Source organism: Monodon monoceros, unplaced genomic scaffold (genome assembly GCF_005190385.1).
Source record: "Monodon monoceros isolate NGI ecotype Baffin Bay Population unplaced genomic scaffold, NGI_Narwhal_1 Super_Scaffold_17, whole genome shotgun sequence".
NCBI lineage: Eukaryota > Metazoa > Chordata > Mammalia > Artiodactyla > Monodontidae > Monodon > Monodon monoceros.
This window is the reverse complement of record NW_021703773.1, coordinates 29,383,883-29,399,587: the sequence shown is the minus strand read 5'-3', so window position 1 is coordinate 29,399,587 and position 15,705 is coordinate 29,383,883. Positions and strand designations below refer to the sequence as shown.

General features: G+C 35.9%; 1 protein-coding gene across 7 annotated transcripts in view; it reads right to left on the bottom strand.

Annotated features, from left to right (window-relative positions):
• WDR17 (WD repeat domain 17) overlaps positions 1–15,705 on the bottom strand; it is a 77,861-nt gene that overhangs the window by 27,533 nt on the left and 34,623 nt on the right. For all 7 annotated transcript variants that reach the window (XR_003794219.1, XM_029226451.1, XM_029226455.1 and 4 more), the window contains 7 exons: positions 14,007–14,129; positions 11,194–11,378; positions 10,437–10,605; positions 8,512–8,603; positions 6,002–6,084; positions 4,251–4,337; positions 454–618 (listed from right to left, as the gene is read on the bottom strand). Coding sequence is in view for 6 of the 7 variants with exons in the window: in XM_029226451.1 (XP_029082284.1) it covers positions 454–618; positions 4,251–4,337; positions 6,002–6,084; positions 8,512–8,603; positions 10,437–10,605; positions 11,194–11,378; positions 14,007–14,129 (904 nt within the window). In the remaining variant the exon portion in view is untranslated. The remainder of the gene's footprint in view (positions 1–453; positions 619–4,250; positions 4,338–6,001; positions 6,085–8,511; positions 8,604–10,436; positions 10,606–11,193; positions 11,379–14,006; positions 14,130–15,705) is intronic.

The following is a 15,705-nucleotide window of genomic DNA, read 5'->3' as shown; positions in this document are numbered from 1 at the left end:
CATTTCTAAAATATCTCCTTTTCATGCTAGCATATATAATCATCTTCTTTTATTCCATTCTTAATGAAAACAGAGTACAGCTGTTTTCCACATTAAATATGGGAACATTATTAAAAATAAACTTGTCTCTACATGTTACAAAGGTTTATTGTTTCAGACGTTTTTCCCTTTCCCAACAGATTTCTGTTAACTTTGTTCCTAATAAGGGAGAAATAAGCATCTATTGCAAGTACAATAAATAAGCAAATAGAAATCCTGAATAAGATGCTAAGTATGGAAAAATTTAATTTACTTTTAGTTGGATGCAATTAGATACTTGTTAACTGCCTACTTGTTAAGTACATGTTTAAAATAGTTCCACATACACGTTGGATCATATAAATAAGTACACTTCTATAAAATTACAAGCTTACGATGTTTAGGACTAGAAAATTAGAATCCAAAAATACATACCCATCATCAGAGCCACTGCAAAGAATTCCCTCCCTCAGAGGAGACCACCTAACATGGAACACTTTCTCTGTATGCCCACTAAACACTTTCAGTGGTTGATCGGAACTGGTGGCCACATAATAGACACGAACATTTTTGTCTTCACAGCCAGTGGCTATCATGTCTCTGAAATATCACCCACGGCACATAAAACAATTAAAAGTTTGATATTACTTGTTACTGATAGTTTTCAAATGCACACAGTTCTATCTTCTAAAACGAGAATTTTTTGCTTCCTTAATGAAGTTACACTGAAAACTTACATAAGTAAAAACATCATTTGCAGCAACCGCTCCAGTACAGAGTTTCTCAATGTTTCCTTTCAATCAGTTGTGTTTTTATTTTATTTATGAGAGATAATGGCACAGTCATTTCTATACATTCTTTTTCAGGATGTCTAGATTCATAACTTTAGTATTTCTCAGACCTTTATATTTTGCAACTACTGGGTCTTAAGAAGGGTCTTGAATGGTCAGTGACTGAGATTTGCTTAATTGCTTGTAAGCACGTTATTAATTACTACATGCCCTGACCGTTGGTAAATTTTGTTGTGGTAGGGATATAAATAGCAATGCTTCCCCCAGAAGTGTGCTAGGAAAGCTCCCCGCAGAGCCAGGGTCGTCTCATCTGACAGTAAGTCACATTCCTGGTTTTCCAATTCTCTTTGGTGAGATGCTTAACTGCTTGATCCAACAGAATCCTCTGGGAATATAATACGTGGATCTGATCTTTTAACGATCTTGGCTCTATCTCTAAGAGAGTGAGATAGCTAAGCAACTATTTGTACCCTAGCCGTCATGCCTGGAATACTGTTCCCAACGGAATTCGAGTACTAGGCAGACCTGTGGCATCAGGTACCAGCCAGAACAGTCTCCCGGAGGAACATTAACAACCATATAAACAGTCCCCAGGCTTTAAAGGTAAAGAGGGGAAGTTACACGTTTTGGACCCAGCTGTTATCAAAACCTTCTCCAAACTTCACATTGTTGATTTTTGTCGCATGGGTTGTAATACCTATATTTATTTAACCTCACATGCATAAATACACCAGTTTGTAAACTGCATGCCAATCTATAAATGTGTCGATTACATGTGCCCAAGGCCCACTGATAAACAGCCCGTTCCTCTATGTGGGAAAATATATTTTGCATAATACAAATATTTACACGTATACACGAGCATATTTCTGTACACATGTCTATGCAGATACATAAAGATAAAATCTTAGAAATGAAAAAATATTCAAAGAAGGTACATGCAGATATCCAAATTATAAATTCAGAAATATCTTATGAATAAACTTTTATAAGTTCAAGGTGTTTCTCAATTATCTCCTAGGATGCTAAGTGGAATATAAATACAGAAATTAGAACATTTAGAAAAGATTTTTTAAAATAAAAGTGAAATTTTAAAATGAAAAATGAAATTTATTAGGTAGGCTTGGTAGTAAACACAATAGTTAAGTATAAACGACTTTTTAAAAAAAAAAAGTTTTCTTCACCAACAAGGCATACTGCATTAATTTCTAATTTTTTTTCCTACCGGTCAAATTCTTATTAACCCTATAAAACAGAGAAATAAGAATGTGGAACTGTTCTGTTGACCATATGCAAGGTAATTCTACTCATTTTTATATTCAACATTTATTAAACATGTTTTTTTCAAGGCATAGCGAGGGTCAGAAGTACAGTGTTTTGCTAAGAATATACTGCTAAAAACAGATAACCACTACTGATCTCATGGAGCTTACATTTTACAGGGTGAAGCAGCCAATTCACAAATAAAACTTAATTTTATGATGTTAAGTGCACCCAAGGCTTATTATACCATAGGGGAAATTTACCTAATATGGGGGTCAGGGAAGACTTTTCTCCAAAAGTGGTTTTTTGAGCTGAGAGCTGAAGGATAGGGAGAAGTTACTTATATCCGGCCCGGGTTGGGAGGAGTTGTATGGGGTGGGATGGGAAGTAGAATCCTAGATGGAAGGGGAGACAGGAGTGAAAGCCTTGGGGTGAAAATGAGCTGGCTGTTTCAAGAAATCGAAAGCCACTGTGGCTGGATATAAAGAACAAGGGAAGCAAGGCTTATAATGTGATACTAAAGTACAAAGGAATGGGATTATACAGGGACTCCCTTGTAGGACTTTCTAAGATTCTGCACATTATCCCAAGATCAATGAGAAACTGTTGAAGGATTTAAGCAGGAGAATGCCGTGCTCACATCTGTGGTTTTAAACGCTCACTCTGACAGCAACCTAGAGAACACAGAGAGAGGAAGTGGTGACGAAAGGTGTGAATTCTGGAATTGATTTAAAAGACTTTTGCAGAAGTCCCAAAACAGACAAATGTCATTAGTTTAGTCGCTGGAGGGGTGGTTGGGTAAAGAAGGATATTTAGATGGAGGATATGACAGGAATTGATGGCTGGCTGCAAGTGAAAATTGAGAGATAATAAGGTCTAAAAGAAGAGGGCTTCCCTGGTGGCGCAGTGGTTGAGAGTCCGCCTGCCGATGCAGGGGACGCAGGTTCGTGCCCCGGTCCGGGAAGATCCCACATGCCGCGGAGCGGCTGGGCCCGTGAGCCATGGCCGCTGAGCCTGCGCGTCCGGAGCCTGTGCTCCGCAACGGGAGAGGCCGCAACAGTGAGAGGCCCGCGTACCGCAAAAAAAAAAGAGAAGAGGTCAAGGATTTGGGCTTTAGCAGTTTGTTGTTTGCATTTTCAGGCCACTGAGGTGGGAAATACTGCAGAAGAGCTGGTCACGAGCTCATTTTAGAGCCTCTAACCGGGGACCTCCCTGGCAGTCCATGGTTAAGACTTTGCCTTCCAATGCAGTGGGTATGGGTTCGATCCCCAGTCGGGGAGCTAAGATCCCACATGCCTCGGGGCTAAAAAAACCAAAACATAAAGCAGAAGCAATATTGTAATAAATTCAATAAAGATTTTAACAATGGTCCACATAAAAAAATTTTTTTTTAAAGTACCTGTAACTGTGTAATAAATGCTTCTGTATTTACTGGAAGAAACTCATAGATCCATCATTTTGTATAATATGTGATTTGACTCAGAACACAGTGTAATAAGGTTTTAATATTTTAGTATGTATATCTTACGACTCTAATATGGAAAAGCATAATTCACATTGTTTTCACAATATTTAAAGAAAGTTTGAATTTTTAAAGATAATTTATATCCCATCAAAGAGAGGTTTGAAACACAAGATTCTTGGAAGTGCAGTGGCTTAAAGGATCAATTTTAGTGGAGGTTTGACTTGGATTAATTTTTAAATCTAAGCTGATCTTTAATGCCAGGCTCTTAAGCAAGGCTGACCTTTCAAAACCATTCTAAGTTCCGTGTCATGGGAAATCACCCAAGGCCATGGCATTTGCATTAGGTGGAGGCAATGGAAAGTCACGGGGAACAAAATACCATTGCACAGATTCCTAAAAAGGGTTCAGAGAAAGGGCCACTTTCCTCAGAAGACACACACAGATTGGACTGATTTCCAGGTTTCATTAGTTAGTCATATGCTTTCCCTTAAAGCAGCAGGAAATAGCTTGAAAGTAGGAAATCAGTATTTCTAAATCATATAAAAACCTCACGGAATAAAAACAGACGGTTACACATGCAATTACAAGGCTAGGCAAAGGGAATATTACCTAAAAAGAGTCATGAATATTACCTATGGAAATAACATTAAACTTTATGGCTATTCAAAATCTCTGAAATGTAATTATTACTTATTTCCGGAAAAAGTACTTACCTGTTGTTTTGGCTCCAATCACAACCAAACACTGCAGCTGGATGTTTGTATTTGTGTAGTACTTTACCATCAACTGTTCGAATAATACTGAAATTAAGTATAATATATTAATAGAAAATTACAACAGTCTAAATACATCATTCAAGGGAAGAAAGCCAGAACTGTAAAATTTGAACATAAGTGTTTTAGGAAAGAGACTTTGTCTGCAAAGCACAAGGAACATTTAAAAGTACTGTGTAAATATTACCAATTATGAGTAAGGATATTTATATCACATAGCATTAATTATGGTAACCCACTGAAACCAATTTAAAGGAGATACATTTTTATTTAGAAACTATTTCTTATATTTTTAATTAGGGAAATACATAGTTTAATACATATATTTTAAAATATATGCATTAGATTTCAGCTTCAAAATTTAACAGTTCAAAATGTATGTTTAAAACAACTCATTTATAGTGTTGGGTGCATGCACTATTACACCAACTGCAAGACATATATTTTCATGGCATATTTTAAGTGATACAACTAGAAATTCAGAGGACCCCTTCTCCCAAAACAGATCCTATATACTTTCACTGCAAAAACAAAAGCAGCTCTAATTACCATAGTGCAAGGGCTATTGATCCCATTAGGGACACAAAGCTGTGTATAAATTAACGTATTGCAAAGTTTTAAAAGTCTTTGGAAAAGACCTTTTTAAAACATCACTAGGCCCACCAAAACTTCGAGGTTACTGGAGAGTGGTGGTGACCTACACTTCCAAATATTTAGTCATTGACTGTGGTATTTATCAAATAAGTAATGCCCTGAGAATATATGGTAAAGCTAATCATGTATCACCTAGTCAAAAAACTCTTACGTACATCTTTCATATTTTGGTATGTATCAATGAGCAAATAGTCATTTTCAAGGGAAAAAAATCACTAACTGTTGTTTCTGAAAATTTTAACTTCTTGGTAAAGATCTTTGGTTTCCATAACTACTGTATTTTCCACTGAAATTAAAAAGTGAGGAAGAGAAGATTTGGGGCTGGGTATAGCAAAACCTAAGAGGAGATAAACTTTACTACTTCTCAACAACCATAAGTGCTTATACTACCTGTCAAAGATGACAATACCTATAGCTATAGGGTAGCACCGTTGGAATAAAAACATTTTTTTTTAACTCAAAGGCAATTCTTCCCTTACATATATTTCTTGGAAGCCTCCTTTTTCCTGGGACTCAACAGAATTAAGAAAGCACATATCTCTGAGAAGTTAGTCACTTTCTAAAAATAGGCATTTCCCACAGGCATGGTCTTATTCCTCCTTACAAAGCCTTTTTATCCTTTTTTAAATAATAACACCTACTGTGAACAAGTTTCTAGAGCACTTGATACCTCTTTAATCACTTGCGAAACTGAAATACCACTCCCTCAAAATGTGATGAAAATTAGACTCTGTGGAAGTCCTTTAAGTTTCTTTGAGCCAAGTCACGGTATTCTAGTTAAAATTCGAGTAGTATTTTCATCTAGAAAGAATTAGTGGTTTGTTTATTTTTAAACACCATTGCATTGTTATTTATTACTGATATATCATAGCAATGTAGCATGTGCCCATGCGGGCTTATAAATAATATTTACGATAGTAGGTAGAGCTGTACAAATGGAATCTCATTGAACATTTTAATGTATGTGCTAACATGATACAATTGATATTATCAAATGTATCTTTTATAAACAGTGTGATTTCATACATAGTACTTACCAGTAACCATCACCACTGCAGGTTGCTAGTCTTTTGGAATCTTTATGACTCCAGGCAATGCAGAATATTCCATTTTTTCCATGCTTCAAAAAATGTAAAATACCTATCAATAAGAAATAATTCACCCCTTTTTCCTCTTATTTATTTATTTCTTCTAATATTACTTTGCTATTAGGAACTTGCTCTAGATGATGCTACAGAGACACTACTGTCAACAGCGGAAGGCTGAATACATACTTTAAAGAATGTGTGACGCTGTCAACACTTAAGAAACAAAACCATTGTTTTAAGACATAAATGGGTGGCTCTATTTCCTTTTTGTGGACACTGGTAAACACCCAGAATCTGCTTCCTCAGCCATCTGTAGAATTAAGCTCTGCTTAATAGCTTAATACCTTTTTCTGTAAAAGCCCTTCTGGAGAGGAAGATGGTTATCTATCTGCTTTCTAACCCAGTTAGGCTCCTAAAACTACAGTATAAGAGATGCTGCAAGCAGCTGTTATTATTGATTGTTCTTCTAAATTTCAAATTTTTATTTTTATGAAACAAAGAAGGTTTAATATTATTATAACAAATCACTCTGTATTTACCTGTACTCTATATTTATCTGTATTCTTGGAATGGGAAAGGGTAAAGGAATACAGTCACAGCTGGTATGATGAGAATTTTTAAAAACACAAAGAATATATTTTATACATAGGAATGTCATTCATCAACTAGGTAATGGGTGAATAAAGGTTGCAACCAATCCATTTCCAAATTTTGTTTAAAACATTTCCGTTTTATATAGCACTTAAATCGTGGCTGCTGTTAAGGGAAGACTAAAATGACTTTTTGTCTGGAGCTTTAAGGCTGTTTTGCTAAGGTGGTCTCCAGTTTGCTATTTTTACCTTTCTTGGGGGATCAAGGTGGGTAGCTTTATAAAGATGAACACAAGAATGGAGGTAGTCTCTATACTCACTTGAAGGAGGGGAGGTCCTCCATCAGCTGTGTTCGTCCCCGTGAACGGGGCACTTATGGCTCCCTCACGTCCTGCATTTTATTTGGTGAGGCATGCGTAACTTAGTTAACTGAAGCTGGCACTGTTCATTTTCCCCACATTTATTATCCTAGATGTAAGCGGTTTCGATATTGGTCTTAACTATGCTATTGGAGCTGGGAAAGACATAAATGGACGTAAGAGACGTCCCTGATGCTCAGGGCTGGGCTGCTGGAATCAGGCTGCACCTGCCGAGTGCTAATAGGAAGATACTTAGTTGACAGGACGCCAAGATGCTAGAAGAAGAAATCGACAGATTTGACATCCAAGGATAAGATTCTTGAATTAGGTCAAAAGTTGCTTTTCCAGGTTCATCTTTTCTTCTTATATCCTTACTTATTATGGGATACGCATCGTTCTGGTGATGGGGAGGGCAGAAGGCGGGCTGGGGGAGTGCTGAACTGAGAACATTGTTGTTAAGTAGAGAAAGGGAAGGATGACCTGTAGTCCTTTGCCAAAGTTTCCTCTTTTGAGAGCAGAATTACACACTGGTGGTTGTTGAAGTTTCCCTACGGCTCTGCATTTGTCACATAACTTCCGTAACCCCTGGAAGATCAACGCTACTTGATTTTCAGAGAGAGAACAGTCTTTTGTATAAATGGTTTTAAAGCCTCGATATATAAATAATTATCAAGTAAGTTATATGTTTGATAAACTTCAACAGTAATCATTTGAAATGGATGAAATTTCAAGAGAGTGAGAGACAATCCTAGATGCTGTTCACATTTCCCCCCATTCACAACTAACATACTGTAACAAGAGCATACGTATTTACAAAATATTAACAGAACTCAGGGAAATATGAGATGACAATTTAACTCCAAGCAGAAGGAAAAGTACAATCTGCGACACTACAAATAGGAAGAGAGGAGCTTTTAGAACTTGTCATGGAAAAATGGAATTTGAGACTTGGAAGGAAACCTAAGAAATTATATAATCCAACTTCACCATCTTATAAAATGAACAATCAGAAGAGATACGGGAACATATGTACATGTATAACTGATTCACTTTGTTATAAAGCAGAAACTAACACACCATTGTAAAGCAATTATACTCCAATAAAGATGTTAAAAGATAAATAAATTAATAAACAATCAGCTTCAAGGCAATAAAATTATCCTCTCTATGTCAAGAGCTAATCAGTGACAAAATTGGGACTATAATTTGGGTCTTGTTCTGAGTTTAGTCTTTTTCCAACTTTTGAATATTTGCCTAGACAATTTTGTGGAAGGCGACCCAAAATTCCTTTGAACCTCTAATGAAACTTTAGGTGAATTTTTGTATCTTAGGCTCAGCTACATTTTTCAGAATTCATTTTAGCACGTGCATGTCCTCTTGGATTTTCTTCTAATTAAAAGACCACAATGCCACCTGGTGACTCATTAATAAATTAAGAGAGGAAAGCATTTAAAAAATGTGAAGCCATAAAAGGCATTATGTTATTCGACTAGCAATAAATACATCTTACCTCATTAAATCGTTGTACGATTTTGCCCTTTTTAATATCCCAAATAAAAGCACCATTTCGAGAAGTTGCTCCAGCAATACAATTTAAATCGCCTTAGGAAACAATTTGTTAGACATTATATGAAATGTTTGCCACAAATGTTAATTCTTTTCAAAAATGTAATTTTTGAAAAAGTAAGACTTGAGTTTGCAAAGTGGCTCTTTTTTTTAAATAATGAAAATTATCAAATGTATGCAAATATAGAAAGAACAGTATAATGCATGAATCCATCATACAATTTCAACAATTATCAAAATATGGTCAATCTTATTTTGTCTATAGCCCCCTACTGGATTTCTTTGGAGCAAATCTCTAACATTGTATCCTTTCATCAATAAATACTTGAGGATGGATGTCTAAAATACAGGAACTCTTTTATTAACATGACCAAACTACTACAATCACAAATAGAAAAATTATCAAAAATTCCTCAATATTATTACATATCCATTCGGTATTTACATTTTTCTGACCATCTAGTAATTTTTTTAATGGTTAGGAAAGTATTTCTCTAAGCAGGACACATGAAAAAATTCATTTTCTCCATCAAAGACATAAACAGTGCTCTTTGTTTTTAAGAAGTTAAAAAAATCTGTTAAAATTGAACTGCAGCTAAGTTAGTAGCTGGTCTTGAATTTTTTGCAAGGCAGTCAAAGAAGAGGTTTGCTCCATTAGAAGAAAGAAATAGCTGTTATCTGTCTCCTAGGAGTAAAAATATGGAGGAATTATTTTGTGATAAATGACTATAAATACTAAAAGAAAAGGCCTCACCATTTTTTTTCTAGGGTTTTCATTCTGCTACCCTTTTAGCACTCTAAAATTATTGGGGGAAAGTTTCCATATTTATATGCACTTCTAAAAATTTGCCTGTGATATCTACTCTAAAAATAAAGGAAATTTTGCAATCATCTATAACCTACTCTACTTCCATCCAGTGTCAACCTTTGCTAATCTTTTAAGTTTCATCCATATTTACCTAACAAGAGTGATTCATCAGTAATCACTTTGCAAAAAGTGGCAGAATTTCCATTTTACAACATTTTTATTTTCTTAAGGCAAATTCTCAATGTAGAGAGTGAAATAAACTTGAAGTAAGGTTGGGCCTTCTGTGTTATGATTTGAAACAATGGTTTTCACAGTCACAATTTCTATTCAAGCTTTAGGTTTGAGCTTGAACACGTTTTGTAGAAGGAAGAATGATCAGCTCGTTGCTGTTACAGTGTCACTGCACTGGCGGCCCGATTCCTGTATCTCAACCCAGCAGGCCCTGCTGTGACGATGCAAACTACCATGACTAAGAGCACAGGCTTAACCATCAAACTGACAAGGGTTCAAATCTTGACTCCACCACTACTCCCTACGTATATAATCTTGGGTAAGTTACTCAACCTCTCTGACCTCAGATCCTCTTTAATAAATGTTGGCTCTCACAATCGAAAGTAAAATGAAGATGGAGGTAAAGAAGGGAGCAGAAAAAAGTGCTAGTTCTTTTTGCTCCTTACTACTTAATTAGTGAAGTAACATTTTTTTCCAATTAGCTTTGGATCTGTAATGGCACGAAGTATGTTCTGCTTCAGAGAACAGCTGCTGTCATTAAGACTTGGAAGTAAAGGGCTTCCCCGGTGGCGCAGTGGTTGAGAGTCCGCCTGCCGATGCAGGGGACACGGGTTCGTGCCCCGGTCCGGGAAGATCCCACATGCCGCGGAGCGGCTGGGCCTGTGAGCCATGGCCTGTGAGCCATGGCCGCTGAGCCTGCGCGTCCGGAGCCTGTGCTCCGCAACGGGAGAGGCCATAACAGTGAAAGGCCCGCGTACCGCAAAAAAAAAAAAAAAAAAGTTAGGAAAGTCATTTAATTGTATTCCTGATTTTAATAAAATACTTCTTACCTGGAGCCCATGAAAGGGAATAAATAACCCCTTCATTCCCTGGGGAAGTGTACACTGCCGTCAGTGTGTTTATATCCCAGACTTTTATTGTGCCGTCAAATGAAGCTGTTGCTAAAAGATTGGGATCATCAGGTTTGAATTTGCAGTCAAAGATAGTTTCCACATGACCCTAGGAATGCAGCATAAAAAAACATAGAACAAACCCAGACAAAATGTGAGTCCTAAGGGCTGTATTCTATTTTACACAGAGGCTTAATGATCATGAGAACAGAAGTTCGTAGACTCATAGAATTATTATGACTCCATAGTAGAAATAAATCTTAGAAAACACTTAATCCAAGCTTGCTCATTTCATGAATGAGAACAAGAAAGCTCAGAGTAACTGGCAGAGGTGGACTTCTCCTTCCTTCTGAAAGAATATTCTGTTTCTCATTTTGCTTCCAAAATACACTACAACTATGTGATTTTCCACTATACAAAGGAGTAACGTGGCCCACACAATAATGGGAAAACTACCAAATGCAGAGTAATCCTGATAAGCTAAACAGACATTAATATTTAAAGAAGTTTAATGTTTATAATGTTTACAATTAAATAATTTTAATAGTTCTATACATTTTTCTAAAATGTTTCAATCAACCACCTAATATATGATTCTCTATGAAAATAATTTTAGAATATCATCAATAATACATAAGTAAAAATCATTTTATACACAAAATAAGTATTGTGTATAAAAGAATGACCACAGACATACCAAGTCCCTAAGAAAATCCCACTTCTTAGCTCCCATATCATAAAGTCCAACTCCACCATCCAAGAAACAGCACACTGCGTGACCAGGAGGAACAGAAAATGCTTGATTCTGTGTCAAAGTTGGGGGTGGTACTGCTTCACTCGTTGAGGATGTGTAATGATTTTTGGTTGGGGACTGGATTGAAACTAGAAAAGAAAAAAATAATAAACAAGTAAACATTTATGCCAGTATCTTCCCATAGGCTGGAATGAAGCCACAGGACTTAATTTACAAAGACGCTCTTTGTTTTCTTTTATCCAGAATTTATATCAGTAAACTCTTAAGCAATGATCAGATTTTCTGCCACAGGAGTACTTGAGCAGCATTGCCCATATTTATATATTTATATACACAAAATGGGATATTATTTTGAAAAGAGGTGTATAGAAGTGCAGGTGGTGCAAAATGAATGAAAATTAGTTTCTGAGGAATCACAATATGTGGTGAATATTTGGTTTCTTATTGCCCCATAAATTAAAGCACAGCATGATTATTTCTGAATTAAAATTTTCTTTCAAAGTGCTGATGTAATAGCTTACTTCTTCCTCTGTACAAGCAAACACACACACACGTGAACTTTTTTCTTTTAAAACTAATAACTCTCTTCCACTAATTTTCAATCCAATGAAAATAATTTTTTTTTTCTTTTTTTTGCGGTACGCGGGCCTCTTACTGCTGTGGCCTCTCCCGTTGCGGAGCAACAGGCTCCGGACGCACAGGCTCAGCGGCCATGGCTCACGGGCCCAGCCGCTCCGCGGCACGTGGGATCTTCCCGGACCGGGGCACGAACCTGCGTCCCCTGCATCGGCAGGCGGACTCTCAACCACTGCGCCACCAGGGAAGCCCGAAAATAATTATTTTTGAGATTATTTATAATTCACTTTAATTTAGCACCTAAATTAAGAATTACAACTGATATACATTTGCATCTTAATTTCTCTTCTTCCTCAATTTTTACTGTTCATAGACTTTCAATTACATAAATGTCTCCTTCTTCAGTTTTCTTTGTATTCTTTATCACATATTTTGTCTTCTTTCAAAAAGCTTTTCCTTAGAACATAAATATACTCTTGTAAATATAATTCAAAATAATGATACCACCATAAATTATCAGACCAATCTAGATTAATTACACACTGGAATATAAATATTTCCCAGTATATTGTCTTTTTTGACTCAAATATAATAAAGTCTTTCTTATTGCATTCATTAGGATAACACTCATTTCTTAGAATTGGAGAACGACAGGCAGTCCAAACTAGAATGAACCATTAATAACAAAAGAAGCATTTGGTTCAATGAAATTTTGCTGAAAGTTTGGTTAAAATTAATATAATCCATGACTGTTTTCTAATATTTTAATTTGTTGATATTATAGGTGGTTTTGATACCCTTTATGCTCCTATCTATGCATAATTCATTTTTTTTTCAGAATTTGATGATTGTGTCTACATTTAAAGTTTTTCATTTTTACATAATTTTTCTTACTCCACACTTTCTGTTACACTAAAAAATTGGGAGAAAAAACTAACTATCAACAACCTGAAAGGAATGACTCAAAAATGCCAAGATCAGTATGTGCTTCTTTATATTTCCTGATTTTTCTCTAATGGGCCTGGACCACTTTTGCAATAAGAAAAATATAAGGAAGTAAAGAACCTATGATATTTCATTCATCTTACGAGATGGGTGTTCACAGCAAATAAACAAAGAAAAAAATAGTTCCAGAAAATGCAGGATACATAAACAATATGCCAGTCCCCAGCATACTATCAATACTTCTCCAGTCCTAATGCTTCTAGACCCTCCAGTTCCCAGGATTTAGAAGTATTAGGAAAAGCTTAAATTTGTGAAAAGACTGGAGGTTCAAATACAGAGATTTTCTACTACTTGCCATTGCCCACAAAAATCAGATACTAAATTTGCTAACCAAAACATTATTTTGAACAGGCCTCCCTAATTATTTAGTATATCATAGACAGTAGTGAGTAAGGAGGAATCAATAACTCTAGGTTGTTCAATCACTACTCTTTTCCCCAAGTTTTTTTATGATCCACACAGAAATAAAAGAAACACTACCAACCATGCAGAGTAACCACAGTTGACTTAAATAGGAAGTCAACTTCTTTTCCCTCATATTTAGGAAAAATTCTAATTCTAAACCTCACCCCCCATACTCCAGATTTTTCTTTTATACCTTAAATGTATTTTATAATTTTTTCTTAATCATAGAAGTAATCAAAGGTAATTAGAAAAAAACACAAAAATAAATGAAGAACATCTATAATACTAACTACTAATCTTGCAACAAACACGCAATACGTTCAAACATGGAATATATATTCTAGATCCTACATTTCCAATGTTTTAGGTTATTTTAACTTTGTTATAAACCATATAGATTGTAAAAGAGCCATGTTTAAAACAAAGTCCCCTAGTTCAGACCAATTTTATTTAATCCCATCACTCTTGATATTTTTTATTTTCACCAATATCATTGTCTCATTTTCCCCATGTAGACTTGAGATTATCTTAATATCATTTAAAAAATAGCGTTTTTAAATGTAACTTTGCCCTAAATATTTTCAATTTAGCAATATTAGATATTGTGTGGCTTTGATGGTACCTTTAGCACGTATATTGTCAAAGGCTATTTTTTTAAATTTGCTTTTCAGTAGCAGTATTTGATACGTTTATATCATTATATCACTCATTTTATTGGATAGCAGCAAGTACGATATTTTAAAATATCAAATTTTGATATTTTTACTTACATTTCTTCCTTGGAGGAGAATTCAGTACATGTAAGCAGTGAAACCCTGTTTTCTTTAATTTAAAATTATCAACAGGTGTTGCTCTAGAAACATTCCAAACGCGCAAAACACCGACTTGAGAATCTAGTCAGATCAAGAAAAAAGCATTATATTAACAAATTTTATTTGAAGCATAAAATGCCTAGATATAAAATAACAAAATTTCAACTTGCCAGATTTTTAGCACCACTTACTGACATTCTTCACACAGCAATATTATATCATAATACAAAGAAACAGCCGAAGTGATATTCATCCTTTCAATTTTTGGCACGTTTTACCTTTTTTTTCTGTTCCAAATCCCCTTCTCGGGTGAGAGACTGCCTGCCTTGGGAGCTTCCCCGACAAAGATCATTATGACAATGTGACCACAAAAAAGCACCCCAGGGACACACTTGCTCTAGGAGCGCCAGCCACAGAAAACTTTCCACCTCTACCATTAAGTAACCCTTCACCTTTCGAAATGCTTGTAAACTGCTTCCTTGCTCACTTGCAGCCAAACAAGGACTGCCTGATATACCTGAAGATTAATTAGAAAGCCCCCTCCTTCGAAAAATCCTTCCTTAATAAGCTACTCTGGAAAGAGTCTGGCAGTTCCTCAAATGATTAAACGCAGAGTCACCGTATGACCCAAAAATTGCACTCCTGCCTATACACCCAACCGAATTACAGACATGTGTCCCCATAAAGCCTGCACACAAATGTTCACAGCAGCATTCATAACCACACAAAACCGGAAACAAGCTAAATGTCTATCAGCTGATAAATGGATAAACAAAACCTGGCGTATCCATACAATGGAATATTATTCATCTATAAAAAGGAGTGAAGTACTCATCCATGCTACATCACGGATGAACCTTGAAAACTCTGCGTTAAGTCAAAGAAGCCAGACATAAAAGGCCACACGTTGAATGACTCTGCTTCTATGAAACGTCCGGAACAGGCAAATCCACCAAAAGAGAAAGTAGATTAGTGGTTTATCTACACACGAGTGACTAAGGGGTGTGGAGGGCGTAATGAAGACTGACTTGCGGATGGGTCCAGGGTTTATTAGGGGGATGAGGAAACGCTCTGGAGTTAAATGATGCTAATGGTCGTAGAACTCTGTGAACACAGAAACCAGTACACTGTACACTTTAAGTGTACACGGTGAGTTTTTATGGTATGTGAATCTCAGCTCAATAATAATGATAATAATAATAATAGATATATTATTATTAATATATATCTATCATTAATTATATCCTGTGAAATTAAAGGCAATGAAGATACATCAATAAGAATCCATCTACTTCTATGTGCAGTTTAAGTGCTTAAAGAAGTAAAGACTTCTTTAAAAATGGTGAAAAGATAAAGACTCTTTGTCTTTCATTTTACACTTAGCAAATATGGGAAGTATTTATACAGTAGCTGAAAGTGCTGTTTCTTCAGAGACCTCTCTCTCTCTGAAGCTAAGTAAACGGTAAAAGTAGAGCCATTTAATTCCTAATTACTATTTTAAATTCCCCACCTTCCCATCCTCCATCCCTTCCTAGTTTTGCTAATTCTCTTATGATCAGGAAATCATGACTGTCAAAGTCTTCAGTGAGGCTAACAGACTCCTCACCCAGACAGACTGTTTTTCTAGCCAGTATTTTTACTGTCACCGGGCCATGGC